Source organism: Xiphias gladius, chromosome 6 (assembly GCF_016859285.1).
Source record: "Xiphias gladius isolate SHS-SW01 ecotype Sanya breed wild chromosome 6, ASM1685928v1, whole genome shotgun sequence".
In the NCBI taxonomy this organism is placed as follows: domain Eukaryota; kingdom Metazoa; phylum Chordata; class Actinopteri; order Istiophoriformes; family Xiphiidae; genus Xiphias; species Xiphias gladius.
In genome coordinates, this window is record NC_053405.1 from 5132207 (window position 1) to 5148095 (window position 15889).

Here is a 15889-nt window from a genome sequence, read left to right on the forward strand (position 1 = left end):
CCACTTGGATGTGATTAGGGAAAGATTGTGATCTTGGCTGAAGGGTAAAGCTGTTGATGTTCCGTATTTTTGGTTCTGTCAACTTCCAGCCAAAACAGTCAAAATGTCAGTCTGTCTCTATAATTTCTGATTTTGCCACCATGCTTTCTAATCCTAACCCCAATAATAGTTTAAAATATGTCAGTCTAAAAATTTTGGACCACTCAGACCTGTTTTCCTACCCTGAGATATTAGGCGATGTTGCTTCCTTATGGGTGTACTAAAGAACTGTACTTAAAGGATAAGGCTGGCATTGTACAACTATTTTTTTCAACAAATACCGTAAAAAGACCAAAACCAACAATTGGTGAGTACATCCCTGAATACTGAATACTGGAGGCTGAGGACCCTCGGCCTGTCTGTCGCTCTTTACCCCAAGTCCTTTCGTTCCTACTGAAGACGACGTTATTTCCCAAACCGGAGTAAAGAGTGCATTTGTTGGGGACCGTTTTCAGCCACGGATTTGGCGCTTTCGTGAATGTCTATGGCAGCAGGACGGTTTGTTTAGGATTGACTCAAAATAAACTACAGTGCGCACGTTGACCACAATGAAGGAGCATGCCAGCCGGTGCAAAAGGTGTAGCTAACTTACACATTTTTAATTCTTTTCGGACAACAAAGGGAACTCTGTGGCGCAGAGGAACACAGTAACATATCAGGCTTTGGCCACACAGGCAATACTTGTTAGCAGGATCAATTTATTGTTGGTTTCTGTGTGGGACTTGTTGACAGTGAAAAAACGAACAGAATGTCACCAGAATTATCTTTTAAGTATTGAAAAAGTCAACACTGACTTGAAGGACAATGTGATCGATTTATTTCGATATGAAACCGAAACCACAACCAACATTAAAAAAAAAAACTGTTTTAGTGACCTAAGCCTAACAAGACTATGTGGAACACAGGATGGGAAACCTGGTCTCCATCAAAGTCCTGTGCTTTGTACCCCCAACCATCCACCCTGACCCACTCCGTAGGACGTCTCTTGAATTGGAAAAATAAAAACATTGATAGTGAGCATAATCTAGGCAGCAATCGGTGATCGTAAGTTTATATTCGAATACTAACTGAAAATGAACTTAAAAACCAAAGCTCTTTAAATGATCAGGCTGAGAACATGTTCCTTCACAGCCAATCACATGAATGAGATTGATAGGATGCTAGTATGAGAGAGTATGTAAATTGATTCTGAACACACAAAGGATGCTATTTGTAGGAAATTCTGGAACCTTTAATATCGCAAACAGTGTGTGTTTGTTTTTTTGCAATGCAACGTGCGTTGCACAGTCCCAGGGGGCAGTCCCTGTTTTGAATATCAGTGATCCCTGGGGACTCGAGCTGGGGACAAATGTGCAGGAATTCTGCTCAACGTTTGTCAAAGGAGCATGCATTTATCTTTTATCCTTTTGTTTCTCCACCTGTGGGGGAATGTGGAAGTGTCTTTATCAAAGAATGGTAAGAATTTTTTTTTCTTTTTTTTTTTTTAAATACTGAAGTCTTACGATTTAGCTTTGTGGAGAATATAGACAGGGTTTAGTTTAATGGAGGACACTGTACGCAAAGAGAAGAAAAAAGCTCCTGTGTAAATAGCAGGTTTTGTTTCGTAGTAGTAAAACAGAATCATCGGGGCATATGCGTGTGGGCATTTGTGCACTATGGACATTAAAGGATTTTAACGCACTGAATGGCTCCCGATGAAAAAAACTCTTAATCTTTTACGTCGACGTGACTCATAGACTTGAGAAGAATTACCTGTTTCTTATATCGCATGGGTATCAATGTTGGATTTTAAAATGCCCATGTTTGTGTACAGTTATGTCATTAACTAGTGTGAAAGTGTTGCAGTTTGGACACAGGCCAGTTCATGTGATCTGTTTTTATTAAATGTTTTATTACAAAAAGTAAATTCGATAACTTTTACTTCTAGTTCTCATTTTTGATCTATTACTTCCATTCTAATATTTATTTTTATTAGCATTATGAGCGACTTTATGAGCTCACATCTTGTTGTAATGTCTTATAAATGCTTTTTCAAGATTTGTGGCTGAGGATTTTTCTGGATTAATGTAGATTATAAATGCTCCATTTAAACCATTTGAACATAAAAACTGGTTTAGCTAACTAATAGTGAGATGTACACCACCTGTGTAAGAAGGTGAAGTGTGTCAAAAAATGCTTTACCTGATGAAGATCACGCAATTAAAAGATTTTTTTACGCAGTCTTTATAATTATTTTGGGAGCAATTCCGTGTTGCAGACATCCTTGAATTTTATAGTAGTGTTCTGTGTTCAGCGCCATCCCACATCTTTTTTCATCTGTATATGAAGCAAACAGTTGATTAAAAACACTGTAAGATCTTGGAATTATTCTCCTGCTGCCATGTTTTTGTCTCTTAGTTTGTTCAAACCTCCCAGATGTTCCCTACGCCCAACCCGAATACCAAGAAGGAGATGTGATAAATTTCACTTGTGAATCGGGCTACAAGTCGGCTCAAACCTCCAAATACTTATGCACAAGTGATGGCTGGCTGGCAGTCCGTCAGGGAAAATGCTACTGTGAGTTAAATGGCTTTCTGTTCTACTCTTTCATCTTGACTGAATGTCTACTGGTGTTGCAATTTGGGTGTAGTAAATCATCTATGTTCAAGATGAACCTTGAACATAAAATTCATAGCATTAGATTCAGCATTTTTTGTAATACACATGCAATGGGAATAATTTGGGGTTCAGTGTAAAGAAGTCTTAAAGATGCAGACAGGAAGACTTCTGGTGTCAAAACACCAACCGTGCCAGTAATGGTCAAGCCCCCGGCACCAGCTGAGCTACAACTGCCCCAAATCACCCACACAGAGAAGCTCAAAGTATAAAACGGAAAGAATGGAGAGAGGAGTTACAGTGATCGCCTCTATCCTTCGCCTCCCTTTTGAGGTGTTCTGGGCATGTCCAGTTGGGAAGAGACCACAGCTGTGACCCAGAACATTTGGATTACATTTTCAAAGCAGGCTGAGAACACCTCAGGATGCCCCAGAAAGAGTTAGAGGATGTGGCTAGGAAGAGGGACATCTGGGCTACCCTGCCAGCAGCATGCTGCCACCGGGACCTGGACCACAATTAGCGACAGGAAGTGGCTTGACGGCAGCACGTGGTGTCATAGCAAGTGAAGGAGCCATCTACGTTGCCTAGTGTGGGTCCTGTTTTTGTTATGCCAGCCTCTAGGCCTCCCGTTCCACCCATCCCCTTAGTGGTACTAAGTATAAACTCTGGGGAAATGGACAGGGTCACTAAAACCATCAATAAGACCTTTTTTTTTTTAAATATTTGCCTCAGTTTAGTAACGGTCTCATCTTGGTGTGTCCAGTGGTAATAAACGCAGTCCAAGGCAGACAATTAAAGCATTCAGAAGGCAACGATCCAGGATGGGTCTCATGTTTCCGGTTTTCTTGGGAACCAGAAAATATCCAGAGTAACGGTCCCTCTCCCCGTCCTCTGCTGGAACCACCAACACTGACTTTCGCTTTCGGTTCCACACGTTCACTAGACAGAGCTGCCGCTCCTTTCTGGGAGGGTATAAGTATCTCCCATATCCCGGTGGAAGACCGAAGTAGGTAGCCCAGATGTAGTATGCGTTGCATCCATTCTGATAGATTCCAAAGATGACACAACTCCTAGAAGAAGCCTAAGAGGGGGAGAGCAAGTTTTTCCTCTAAAGTAACCGCAAAGATGCCATTGTTTTTGACATGCTGGACACAAAGCAAGGTAATACATTTTACCAAGCATTTCACAACTGTCTTTGCCAGTTGCTGTGTTGGGTGGTTTGGGCATTTAACCATTGAATGAGTCCTGAAGTAGTCCCGGGGATCTGTGTGTAGCATTTTGCGCTCAAAAGTCGATTAAAAGTGGATGCAGTGGTTAGTGAACTTGTTCGTTTTTAAGGGGCCCATAACTGGCTCTCTCAACCCTGGTTGGCTGTCTCAATATACCAGTCTGTGGATCTGCTAGGATGAAAGGTTAAGCCCATAGCGCCGGGGGTGGAGGGAAAAGCCTGTGTGAAATAGAAATGTATGTGAGGACTTGGTTTATTGATAAAGTCAAAACAAAAATTTACACTGGATCATGAACCATAGCCAAGCCCTTCAGTTATCCGCAACAGTGGAGAATGAAAAGAGAAGAATTTCTGCAGCGTTGAAGGGCTCCCAAGTAAAGATCTTAGGGCCTCAGCTTTCTTATTGCTGTAGTACTACAGAAATACAAAATAACATCTACAAGTGAATTTTTTTATTGATATGTCTATTATAGCAAGGGGTGTATGCCAGCTCACCTCCCACAATAGCTATATAAGAACGTGAACTGCACGGTATCAGAAATGGTGAGCTTGATCAGGATCAAGTGATTGGGAGCCCTTCAGTGTTGTGGTCGTCGTTAACGTCTTACAGTAAAGACCTTTGCCTGAGCCTTTTTAAATAACTACACATTTGCCACGCAACTGATGAGACAATGTGTGTAATTTCCTCTTCCTTTCCCATGTTGCCGTGTCATTGTTTGTTAGCATGTGCGACGCTCCCGGATGTACCTCATGCCTACATTTCAGAAGAGACCAAGAGACCTGAGTACCAAGAAGGAAACATAATACATTTCACCTGTGAATCTGGATACACATCGGGTTCAACCATCAAATACGTATGCTCGGACGAGGGCTGGCTGGCAGTCCATCAGGGAGCATGCCTCTGTAAGTTGATCAGCTTTCTGTTCTGCGACTTCAGTCAGCAACTCAATGACTACTGTCGTTGGTGTCCCTTGGATCTATTGAATCACCTAGCGGGTTGCAGTAATTAGGGTTACAAAAAATGGAAACTGTTACAGTCTTCAATTCATAATAGTTTTAAAAGATCCATTTCCATTTTAGGGTTTCTTAAGGGGAAAGGCGTAAGTGTCTTTCAGACATTTTTCAGAGAAATTTTCTCAAGTATTAGTTCATCGTTTAAAAAACAAAAAAACAAAACCCAGTCGCTAGAGTCACAGTTCTAATGTCAGTCTGTCTAGGTCCGACCGGGTAACACTTCTATAACATTTCAAACATGGTTAAAGTCTGGATTGAATGCCATCACATCACTCTTGAAGTCCACAGAACCACAAGGCCAAACAAACAGGAGAGACGTTGAATATGCATCTTGTTCCACCTGCAACTGTCAGAACGGTTTTTATTATTATTTGATATCTTCTCTTGTACAGAAACTAACATAAAAACCAGTTTGAAAATTGACTCATTCACACACAGATGAGTCTCCGAATATGTGTTTTCATCCATTGTTGTTTTTTTTTTTTCCCTTATAGCACAGGGGAAAAGAAGAAGTCTGAAACAAAAACAGGAATCAAATATCGCACGGGCATTGAAGCTGTCTCAGTAATGGTCCTGTCATGTTGGATACATTATGGAACATTTATGTAACAGACTCATGTTTGAATGCCAAAAAGCCAATATATTAACAAATAGATGAAGCCAATAATATTACACGATTCCATGAGAAGGACGTGAGTGTTCAAGAATTTGTTTTAACTCAGGAGTTCATAAGTAAATTGACCAATTATTGACATAATTGCAACATGTGATTACAGCACGAGCTCTTTTCTGTGTTGCAACTCTACTTTGTCACGCTTGCCGATGAAGTGCGCGTACTTCTACATCAGAATTGTTCCCCTTGCTCAGCTTTTTCTTCTTCGTGTCGTCATTTAACGACTGTTTGTGTTTAGATTCAGCGACAAACTGCGACCTCCCACCTGCAGATGCAGGGGTTACCGTGCGAGGTTTACCAGAACATGCCAATCCCATACTTCCTGACCACGTCCTCAGATTCAGCTGTGACGGTCCTGGAAAATATCTGAATGGCAGTTCAGTGCTGACATGTGGTCACGACGGACAGTGGGATAATCCATTCCCTTCTTGCACAGGTAAGGATCAATGTGACAGTGTACAAAATTTTAGAAGATCTTATAATTGCAGTGGCTGTGGAGTAATTTATTAAGGCTTTGAAGCAATTTTACTGACACGGATCTGCAGGATTGAGTGGAATTAAACCTGCAATTATAGTTTTTTTTGTTTGTTTTTTTTTTGGCCCTTAAAGGGCAGCAGAAACAAACTGTGAATACGACACTGACACTGATTATCCTTCTATAAGTTGCTATGGCAAACTTGTTGCCAAAGAGTCACACGTCCAGCAAACACAGATCAACATTCTCCTTCATTTGGAGTCATGTTCCTAACCAGCTGATAAAACTAGTCATTTGATCCATTGTTATTTAAAAAATATTTTTGTGCTAGTGTCTATACTATATTAACCTGCTGACAAAACAGATTCTCCTCTTCAAAACAGACACATGCAAAGTCACAGGAGTACCAGACAACGTACACCTCAGGACACATGCACCAGGCAATCAACTAACACCAGGACAGAAGTTAAGGTTTTCTTGCCGCCTGCGAAGTGACTTTATTCAGGGGAAAGCAGAAGTTGAGTGTTTGGAAAATGGAGAGTGGAGTCATCCCTTTCCGACATGTGGCGGTATGTCAATTTTTTTTTTTTTGTGCTGTTTTTTTGTTTTTTGTCCTCCTGCTACTTATTTAGAGAAATGATGGGACAAGAGCCGATGCATTGTCATCTCAGACGCCTTGATTTGCCTTGAAACTGCAAATGTCTGTGGAGCAATTTATTCCAATTCATTCTGAAACTGTTATCTCTGGTCTGTGAGGTCACTTCAAGCTCAACCCAGCTGTTTATTTGTGAGAAAGATGCCAATTTGATACATATTACATTTGTGCTGATAGTTTTTTCTTCCAGTATCATAATAGTTATACTTAGTGTTTCTGAGTGTTTGAGGTTTCATAACCTGTGACTGTAACTTAGACCCCGTTGTCCCTTGCTGTTAACATGCACTTTGTATCTGGATCCTTTATCTGGATAAGAATAAATGTAGGACAGTGCACGCAGAACACTGAGAAACCAGAATGCGATCAGATCGACCAGACCACATCTGGAGGTGGTTTGGTTCACAATGTGTTTTCCACCAAATTATCCAATTTCGCAACGCAATATCTGCCCTTTGCAACTAAACCGTTAATAACCTTTTCTTTATGGTTATGCTGAGGCACCGGCAGCGTTCAGGTCAAGGACAGATCGCCGTTTGAAACAGAGAAAGTCTGCATGGACTTGAAGCTCGAGAAACTACATGTTTACCGTTTTGAAATTTAACCGAAACCAAGATCTTTCTCTAACTTTAACCAAACTGTTTTATTGCCGAAATCTAACCACACAGGGGACCCAAGGTACGAATCTTGATCTCTGCTTTCAAAGTCCCGCGATTTGTATGTTCACCATCGGCCCCGGCAACTACCCTTTGTGGTGCTGTGCTGTATGTAAACACAGTCTGTATTAGTCTATATCTATATATAGGAAACCCTTCCACTGCAGATGAAAAATATGCAGAGCCTATGCAGCTTCAGGACACTTTCAAGGGACCAGTATGATTTGTAAGACAAAGGTTATGTGACCGACGGGGCTGGCCAAACCAACACAGTGCTAACAAGTCTCTCCATTGGCACTGATTACATTCTTTCAATATTCACGGCAATAGCACGTCTGCTGAACTGATTGTCTTTGGCAGTCTCTGTCTGTCACGTGACCACCACCGTGCACTTTGTAGCACAACATCTAAATACGGTCACAAAAACTCTAAATGGATCCATATACATACATACAAACTTATATAAGAAAAAGATTTGGGGAGTTTTTCTGGAAATTTTTACATCATTGTCTTTACAATATTATTACATTGACTTGAATGGCCACAAAATATGTGAAGACAGAGCAGAGTCAAAGACCTGTTATTTCAGGTGAAAATGTCATAATGCACAATAACGCCTAAACTCGTACTCTCTGTCACGGCCCACGTTCTTTTAGCTCCTTTGGGTTGTGAGAGACCGCCACCTCTCGACAATGGAGACACCAGGGAAACTCAAAAGTACAGATACGCGCATAATGAACGGGTTGAATACGTCTGTCAGAAATACCACACTATGCAGGATGGGCCCTTCAAAACGTGCAACAACGGTGATTGGACCGGAGAGATGAGATGCCTCAGTAAGTTTCAATCCACTTTACATTTTCCATGTTGCACAAAATGATTTCAGTCTCGCATGTAGTTGTTTACATTTGTATTTTTTAATTCTGCCATCTGTGTGCATAGGCGGGACTAATTTTGGTTCCCAGCGTTTGCATGTCTGCTACATGCGAACACAAGAAGAGTAATGTTAACATATTAAGTGTACAGTGCCATGACAAAGTGCAGTCATTGCACATTACAACATAGAGGCAGACAAGCACTAAAGAATAAAAAAATAGGCAAAAATGTGTCAGAAATTATGCCGACAATAGAGACAACACTCTACAAAGCCAAATGCATTAACTAACCTGAATGTTTGGTGAAATTAGAGTGAAGACAGGAAGCTGACTTTTCAACATCTGTTCTATATTACAAAAATAACCGTGTCACCGAAACATGAAATCTCTGCGAGACAGGATGTACAATCGTCACGGAGAGACGGGCAACTGGTCAGCCGTAGCATGTGAAAGCTAGCTGGGGGAGATAGCCATGGCTAGCCTTAGCTTAAGCTAAATTCACTTACTGACTTTTTCCTACCTGTAAATCTGTAGCTGTGAAATATCTTTTTTTTTCTTAAAAAAAAACTGTTCCAATGGACAGGTGAAAGAACAGATTTTGTTTGCAGATACAGTGTTTTCCTCTGAGTGTTGTTTAAAGGCAGAATGCAGTGTCTGCACTTATTTAGGTCATAAAACGAAGGCAAAATAACTTTAATAATAATAATAAGTTTACTGGCCGGTAACGTTTGCTCTAAATGTTGAGCATTGCAATAGAGTATGTTACTGATTACATCTGGGTAGATGTATTTAGTTTTCAAGCACAAAATATATGGTTTTTGTAAACGAGACTAACAATAAGTATATGGAGTGTGCTGGTCAATCCTGACATTAAGAAAATGCTGTGTATCTGTTATATTTTGCAGAACCCTGCACTGTGGATACTGAAGTCATGAACAAAAATAATATTGCATTCAGATATACCTATGAAAAAAAGCTGTATTCAACCCATCTTGATTATATGGAGTTCGCGTGTACCAGAGGAAGACGTCTCGGCACAGTGGCAATGCGTCAGAGGTGTATTGATGGTGTGATAGTACTGCCGACTTGCCTGTAGGGGTTTATTTTGTCAACTGGATGTGAGAGTCGTGTACTAATTCAGTCATGTATTGATCCAGTAAAAACTTACAATATGCTCACTCTGCCTGAACACTTATTATGACAATAAAGTCTACGTGTCCCATCTTGGCTCTTTACTGGGCTGAGAGGAAGGGTCATGTCAGCTTTTCTGGAGAAAACTCCTCTTCCCAGGCAGACAAAAATACAATAACTGCATATTTCGCCGTCTGTAAGCACGGCTAACTGTCTGCAAGTGCAGGGGTGCAGGGTGGGCCCTTCAAAACGTGCAACAACGGTGATTGGACCGGAGAGATGAGATGCCTCAGTAAGTTTCAATCCACTTTACATTTTCCATGTTGCACGAAAGGATTTCAGTTTTTCGCACGTAGCAGTTTAATATTACCATGTTATATTAATGAGTCAGAGCATATTGACATAAAGGTGGCAACCAAAGCCGTAAAGAGCAATGAATAAGCAACAGCTATTTAACATGTGCAGCAGGCCTGCCTTTTAACAATCCGTCCAAACTTGTGATAGTATTCTAACATAATATGTTAGTGATTACATTTAACTCCTTAAATTTTACAACCAAAAAAAGCATCAAGAGAGGCTGAACCAAAGTTACAGAGGCACAAAGCATGGTAGAAATGTAAGTTTTGTTTTGGCCTCCCTTATTTTTTTGGCATGAACGAGGAAACATAAGGCCTGTGGTTAGACCTTCTGTGTGGAAAACACTTTGGGGTCACACGTCTGAACCAATTCTGTGTCAGCTGTCGCAGTAATATGAGGGTCCTAAATTCTTTCCAGAGATGGAATCAGAAAATCGGACTTAGAGATTTCAAACAGTTTTTAAGTTGTCAAGGTTGTGTGAAGACTGAGTCCCGTACAGACCGAAACACACCCGTTGTAGCATTATGAAGGCCAAAGCGTCCCACAGGTGGGACGGTGTATTTGAAAAGGTTAAGGTGAGGTATTCTGGTCAGTGAAACACCAGCAACATGAACCAGACTGTGCAGTCATTCCCGACTTTAATGAAATACTAATAATTTTTCATTATCTCTCACAGGACCCTGCACTGTGGATACTGAAGTCCTGATCAAACAAAATATCGAACTCAGATTTACCTATGAAACAAAGCTATATGCACAGCATGGTGATTATATCGAGTTCACCTGTACCAGAGGAAGACGTGTCGGCACACTGGCAATGCGTCAGAGGTGTGTTGATGGTGTGCTTGTCCTGCCCAGTTGCCAGTAAAGGCTGTTAGTCAACTGGAAATGATGAGAAGGCTGAACAAACATGTAAATGATTAACAAGAGTAAATAGTCAGACCTGTTATGAAGCGCAGTCATTAGCTGATCTCCTGTGTCTACCTCAGCGTTGTCAACTGTGGCAGTTTTAATTAAAAAAAAACATAAATATTCACTCAGTCTGTTTTCAGCTTCCATAATCACATACATGTATTATGAGAGAAAGCATCTGTTCCCCAGTAAACATCTGCTTACATAGATCAGTTTCATATATATACATATATATATATATATATATAAACACACATCTATGTATGTGTGTATGTGTGTGTGTATATATATATATACATATATATATATATATATATATATATATAAATACATGTATATATATTTAAATACATATGCACACATACATATATATATATATATATAAATATAAATACATGTATATATATTTAAATACATATGCACACATACATATATACATACATATACATATATATATATATATATGTATTTATTAGCTGATATATATTATATTTATATATATATATATATTTATGTGTATATGAATTCAAATAAATGGTAAAGTGGGAACTAAAGTGTTCACTGGTCAGATAGTAGGGTCATCATAACCTGTGGAAAAAAAATGGTTGGATCAGTTCTCAACAATGTACAGGTAAAAAAAAAAAAAAAAATACAATAATAACATAATGAGCGGGTTGAATACATTACAGTCCTCATACCTAATATTCATATCGCATTCTGTGCAATGAATATTTATTATGAAAATCATATTATATGTGTATATATATATATATATTCTATGTTGCCCCTTTATTAGGTACACCTGCAAAATCTAATGCAGTCTAATCCAACAGCCCTCCTATAACATCCATCCTTACAGACCTCAGTTTTGTTAACGTATTCTTGCTCTTGGTAAATACACAGCTGTTAATGCTAACGTCGGCTATGTAGCGATAGCAATAAACGTACGTAGAGCAGCTTTAAGTGTAGTGATGTAATCATTATTTAAATGGTTTCCAGTTGTTGCATGTGACAGTTTGATTGGAGATCGTCACTGCAGCCGTGTCGCCTACAAAATCCATTGATATACCTTTGTTTTACCAAAGATTGTATCGGAGGAAACATAACTGCTGCCCGGATTATATATACCGACAGTGTTTTTGTTTTCTAATCTAGACTTGTGACATATTTATACATGGTGGTGGTGGTAGGCATACATGGTAGAGCCAATATGTGTATTTCCCAATGTGTCAAACCACTCCTTTAAGATTTCTGAGACACACACTGAGGACCATTTGTGTTCCCCCAGAGGTACCGGCTATTGTACACTTAAAATAATTATAATCTACAGGTCCAACTGTGTGGATATTGAGAAAAGATGTAGATAGGTACATTCAGTTATTATGTACACCTGCACAGTCTAATGTGGTCCAGCAAGACAGCACTGCCTTAATTAGCTTTGCATGGTTTATAATGTCCAGTTACTTGGTGACATTGTCTGAAATGTATAAATTCTATTATACGTATATTATCGAGGTCACAGGTAAAAGCGGTGTTGTAAATAGACGACTACATTATATCAGAGGTGTTTCTACATCTTTTGTCCTCTCTATTTAGTACATACTGTACATGAGCGGGGCAGAATATAAGAATAGAACACCTCTGGATATAATCCGGTCCAGTATCGCTAACTATGACCTCAGTGCTTAAAAAAAGTATATAAATAAATGAACACCTCTATGAAAGTGTCAACAAAAACTGATCATAAAAGTAGACTTTATGGCAGAACAGTCGTATTGGATTTCATTACAGGTGCATCTACTTGTCGTCCAAGTTTGTTTACAAAGTACAGGCACATAGTTCAATCTTGACCAGTTAGTAAAACAAAGTCTGTTTGGTGGAGGAGGGCTCTTAGCAAAGTTCCCAAAGCTTCTGCGGCAGTTTAGTTATAACCACTGTGTAGAAACTCTTTCATCTGTAAAACTATACAGAGGCAAGCGCTGACTCCGCGGGAGGAGCTCCTGGCTACGGGACCTCGATTACCTGGACCATCACTATGAGATTCTCTCTGCTTCTTTGTCTTTTTGTCCTGTGGGTGAACATGGACGTTGCATTGTCCCAGACTGGTAAGATTCCTGGGCAATGTGACAGATTTCAGACGAATGATTCTCTGGAATTGTACCGTAGTGTTACGACGGTACAATTGCCATCATGTAGCTGAAGATGGACACAGAAACATCCATTTTAATTAGTCTTTTAATCAAATGTTGAAACCTGAATTTATTTTTCCTGAAACAATAAAGAGGCAAAATTTGCCAGAGAGGTGAGAAAGTTACACTTTTCATGTGCAAACTTATAAACCAGCCTTTGTTTATCTTAGCACCAGGGGGATCTGCCTTATTCCGTATTGTTAGAAGCTCCAGACACAATATTTAGGGAATTTTAGTAAAAGCCCAGACATACGTGAAAAAGGTTGCATGCTTATGATGAAGTGTACTGCGTATGTATTATTTTTTTTAATTAACCTTCACCCGCCCACTGCTTGCTGTCCAACAGCCCTTTCAGAAGGCCACCAAAACTGCCACCACCACAGGGAGCTAGGATAGGTCCCGTGTGCGTAGCCCATACTGCCGTCTCGTGTCTGAACAGTGCAGCTGTTTCGAGTATCTTAGGAACTACGCATGTGTATTGGCTGCAATATCACATAATGACTCGCTGCTACGCGAGCCACCAAAATCACAGTTTTCGCGAGCCGCGCAATGGGTGACACTGATCGACTGAAGTGAGAAGTGGGATCACGAAATGTGTTTTATAAAGCACGTACGTACAGCCAAAAGTGACTTAACTATACTTGTACCGTCATTGCCCGCATTCTCTCAGAGCCTCCAGGCTGTGAGACTCCACCAGCTCTTGCAGATGGAGACATCAAGTACACCATGAGAAGCCGGTACAGCCCCAATGAGCGGGTTGAATACATGTGCCAGAAGTACTACACCATGGAGGGTGAGCCGTACAGAACCTGCGTCAACGGGGAATGGACCGGACGATTGAGATGCCTCAGTAAGTAAAAATTCTCCTCATATCTACATGCTTCTCATATTGACTTGCGTGCAAAAGTTTGTGTAGTTGAAAAATTCATCCAAATTATACATTCAAAATGGTTTCCAGGGGTTGGATGTAACAGTTTGACACAGTATGATTTTTTTTTTTTTTTTAATAAATCAAACATCCTTCTGTTCAGTTAAGGTTTTACTGTAGTGTGTAATTTATTATGCAGTTATTGTTTTTATAGCTTACGCGTGCTTACGCGCACCAACTCCAGGCTTTAAAATCACGTCACCAGGCAAAAATAAGGATAAAGTTTCTATATGATAGAAAGAACCAGTGATTTAAAGTAACTAAGTAGATTTACTCAGGCACTGTGTGATTTTATGCTACTTCACACTTCCACTCCACATTTCAGAGAACGTTGTGCTTTTCATTCCTTTAGTCTTTTGGCAGCTATAGTTACTCTGCAGATTATTAGAAATTTTAAAACATACAACGAGCATGTACAATACAATGCACTTCCATACAGTAAATTAACCACCCAACAGTGTGTAAAATGGGTAAAATTAGCTCCGCTGGAGCCAGACACATTAAAATGCTGCTTACCTATGAATGCCTCAGTAATAATAATAATCGAATAATATAATAGAACCATGAGGCCCTTTTGTCTGGATAGTGAGAGTTTTAACTGTTTTTGTATGTGCTTACATTTTGCTAATAAGTCTTAAATACTTTTAGTGAAATTTTGAAAGTAGAAATTTTACTTTTAACTGAGTATTTCTGAATTGTGTTGTTTTTACTTTTACTTAAACCTGCAATAAATTTTGTGGGCACATGGGGGCAGTGAAAACAAGTCGTGAACACAACGCTGACGTATCATCACCTTTTAAGTTGATATGGTGTCACGGCGGCTTATTTACACATCCAGCAGTTATGTAGCAACATTTTCATTCATTCTGAGTCGTGTTTGTGTCCAATGTTCACTCTCTTTTAGCTCTGTTTTGGTCTCTACCAACGTCTGGGGGATAATATTTGTCACTTCACGAGCAGTGAGAGGGAACCAAAACAGTAAAGCTGTGGGCTGAACAGCCTAACAATGAGCTAAAACTGACCATAAAGCTCCAGAAAGCCGAGGAGCGCGCCAGATTCATTGGGTTAATTCACCTTGTCGTTTGATACGTTGTCCTTATAAAAATACTCATCAGTGCCACATTAAGTAAAATGATCTGAATTCTTCTTTCACCCCATTGGAAACGACCCACTATCTCTAAACACTTATCCAAGTAGTCTAACACTGGCAATGGCTGTGAATGCAGCACGTTTTAACGTGTCATTAAAAATCATCTCTTGCAGATCCGTGCATCGTGAATGAGAGCGACACGATGCAACATAACATTGCATTCAAGTATGGAGATTACAACAAGATGTATGCAGCTCATAACGATGTAATTGAGTTCAAGTGTACCAAAGGAAGACCCGTTGGCACGGGGACCATGCGGGTGAGGTGTGATGACGGTGTAATGCTCCTGCCTTCGTGCCAATAAGAGTTTTCAACGAGCGGAAGTTATTTGACTTATGAGATCCATGTGCAACCAAAGATTATATGATTTAGCGTACTGTGGTGCCCGGTGATTTCACGTACTGATGTGTTTTTTGGGCACACTTTTGTGTACTGGCAAGACCGTTATAAATAAACTTCTTTTTAAATTCAGCAGTTAATCCGATGTGGATTTTAAAAATGTTACCAACTCAAACAGCTGTACTAATAAAACGTCCAGTCAAGAGTTCAAAAGAAAATAATTTGATATATTTTTGTTCTGAATCCTTGATTTTTCAACATTATTATATTTTTTTAAAGGGAACAAAAGAACAACATGTATTGAACTTTTTGTCTTAGTATCCCTTTAACTTTTACCTTACTTACTAAATTAGCCTTATAGCCTTGCTACAAGTTCTAAAAACGATACAGCAATTATATTAGGTGGCTCGAAACGCAACTTTTTTTTAACCAAAAAGTTCAACAGCACTGATAAATACTGTATCAAGTAGCAGAACAAAATAAGCATATTCCACAACTTTGGTCCAGACTGAGGCATCTCAACTATTGGATGGATTGTCACCAAATTTGATACGGAAATTCTTGGTCCCAAAAGGATGGATCCTGTGGATTTTGGTGACCCCCGACTTTTCAGCTAGGAATATCTTTACATCAACTGGATGGACTGACAAAAAACTTCAGACACACTTATGTTTTTT

General features: G+C 39.7%; 1 protein-coding gene across 1 annotated transcript; it reads left to right on the forward strand.

Annotated features, from left to right (window-relative positions):
* Positions 1-15: 15 nt before the first annotated feature.
* On the forward strand, positions 16-14670 carry LOC120790692 (complement factor H-related protein 1-like). The gene is made up of 9 exons (XM_040128500.1): positions 16-1494; positions 2437-2595; positions 4586-4765; positions 5788-5985; positions 6408-6593; positions 7989-8168; positions 9113-9299; positions 12569-12711; positions 13466-14670. Exons 1-9 carry the CDS (start codon positions 1425-1427, stop codon positions 13651-13653), a joined length of 1491 nt encoding a protein of 496 aa, XP_039984434.1. The 5' UTR covers positions 16-1424; the 3' UTR covers positions 13654-14670.
* The last annotated feature ends 1219 nt before the right edge of the window (positions 14671-15889 follow it).

Bases quoted from the DNA above. Each gene is read 5' to 3' on its own strand.
- LOC120790692 (XM_040128500.1), top strand. From the start codon at position 1,425: ATGCATTTATCTTTTATCCTTTTGTTTCTCCACCTGTGGGGGAATGTG. The intron at 5,986-6,407 runs GTAAGGATCAAT...TCTTCAAAACAG, and splicing joins TCCATTCCCTTCTTGCACAG to ACACATGCAAAGTCACAGGA. The intron at 12,712-13,465 runs GTAAGATTCCTG...GCATTCTCTCAG, and splicing joins CGTTGCATTGTCCCAGACTG to AGCCTCCAGGCTGTGAGACT.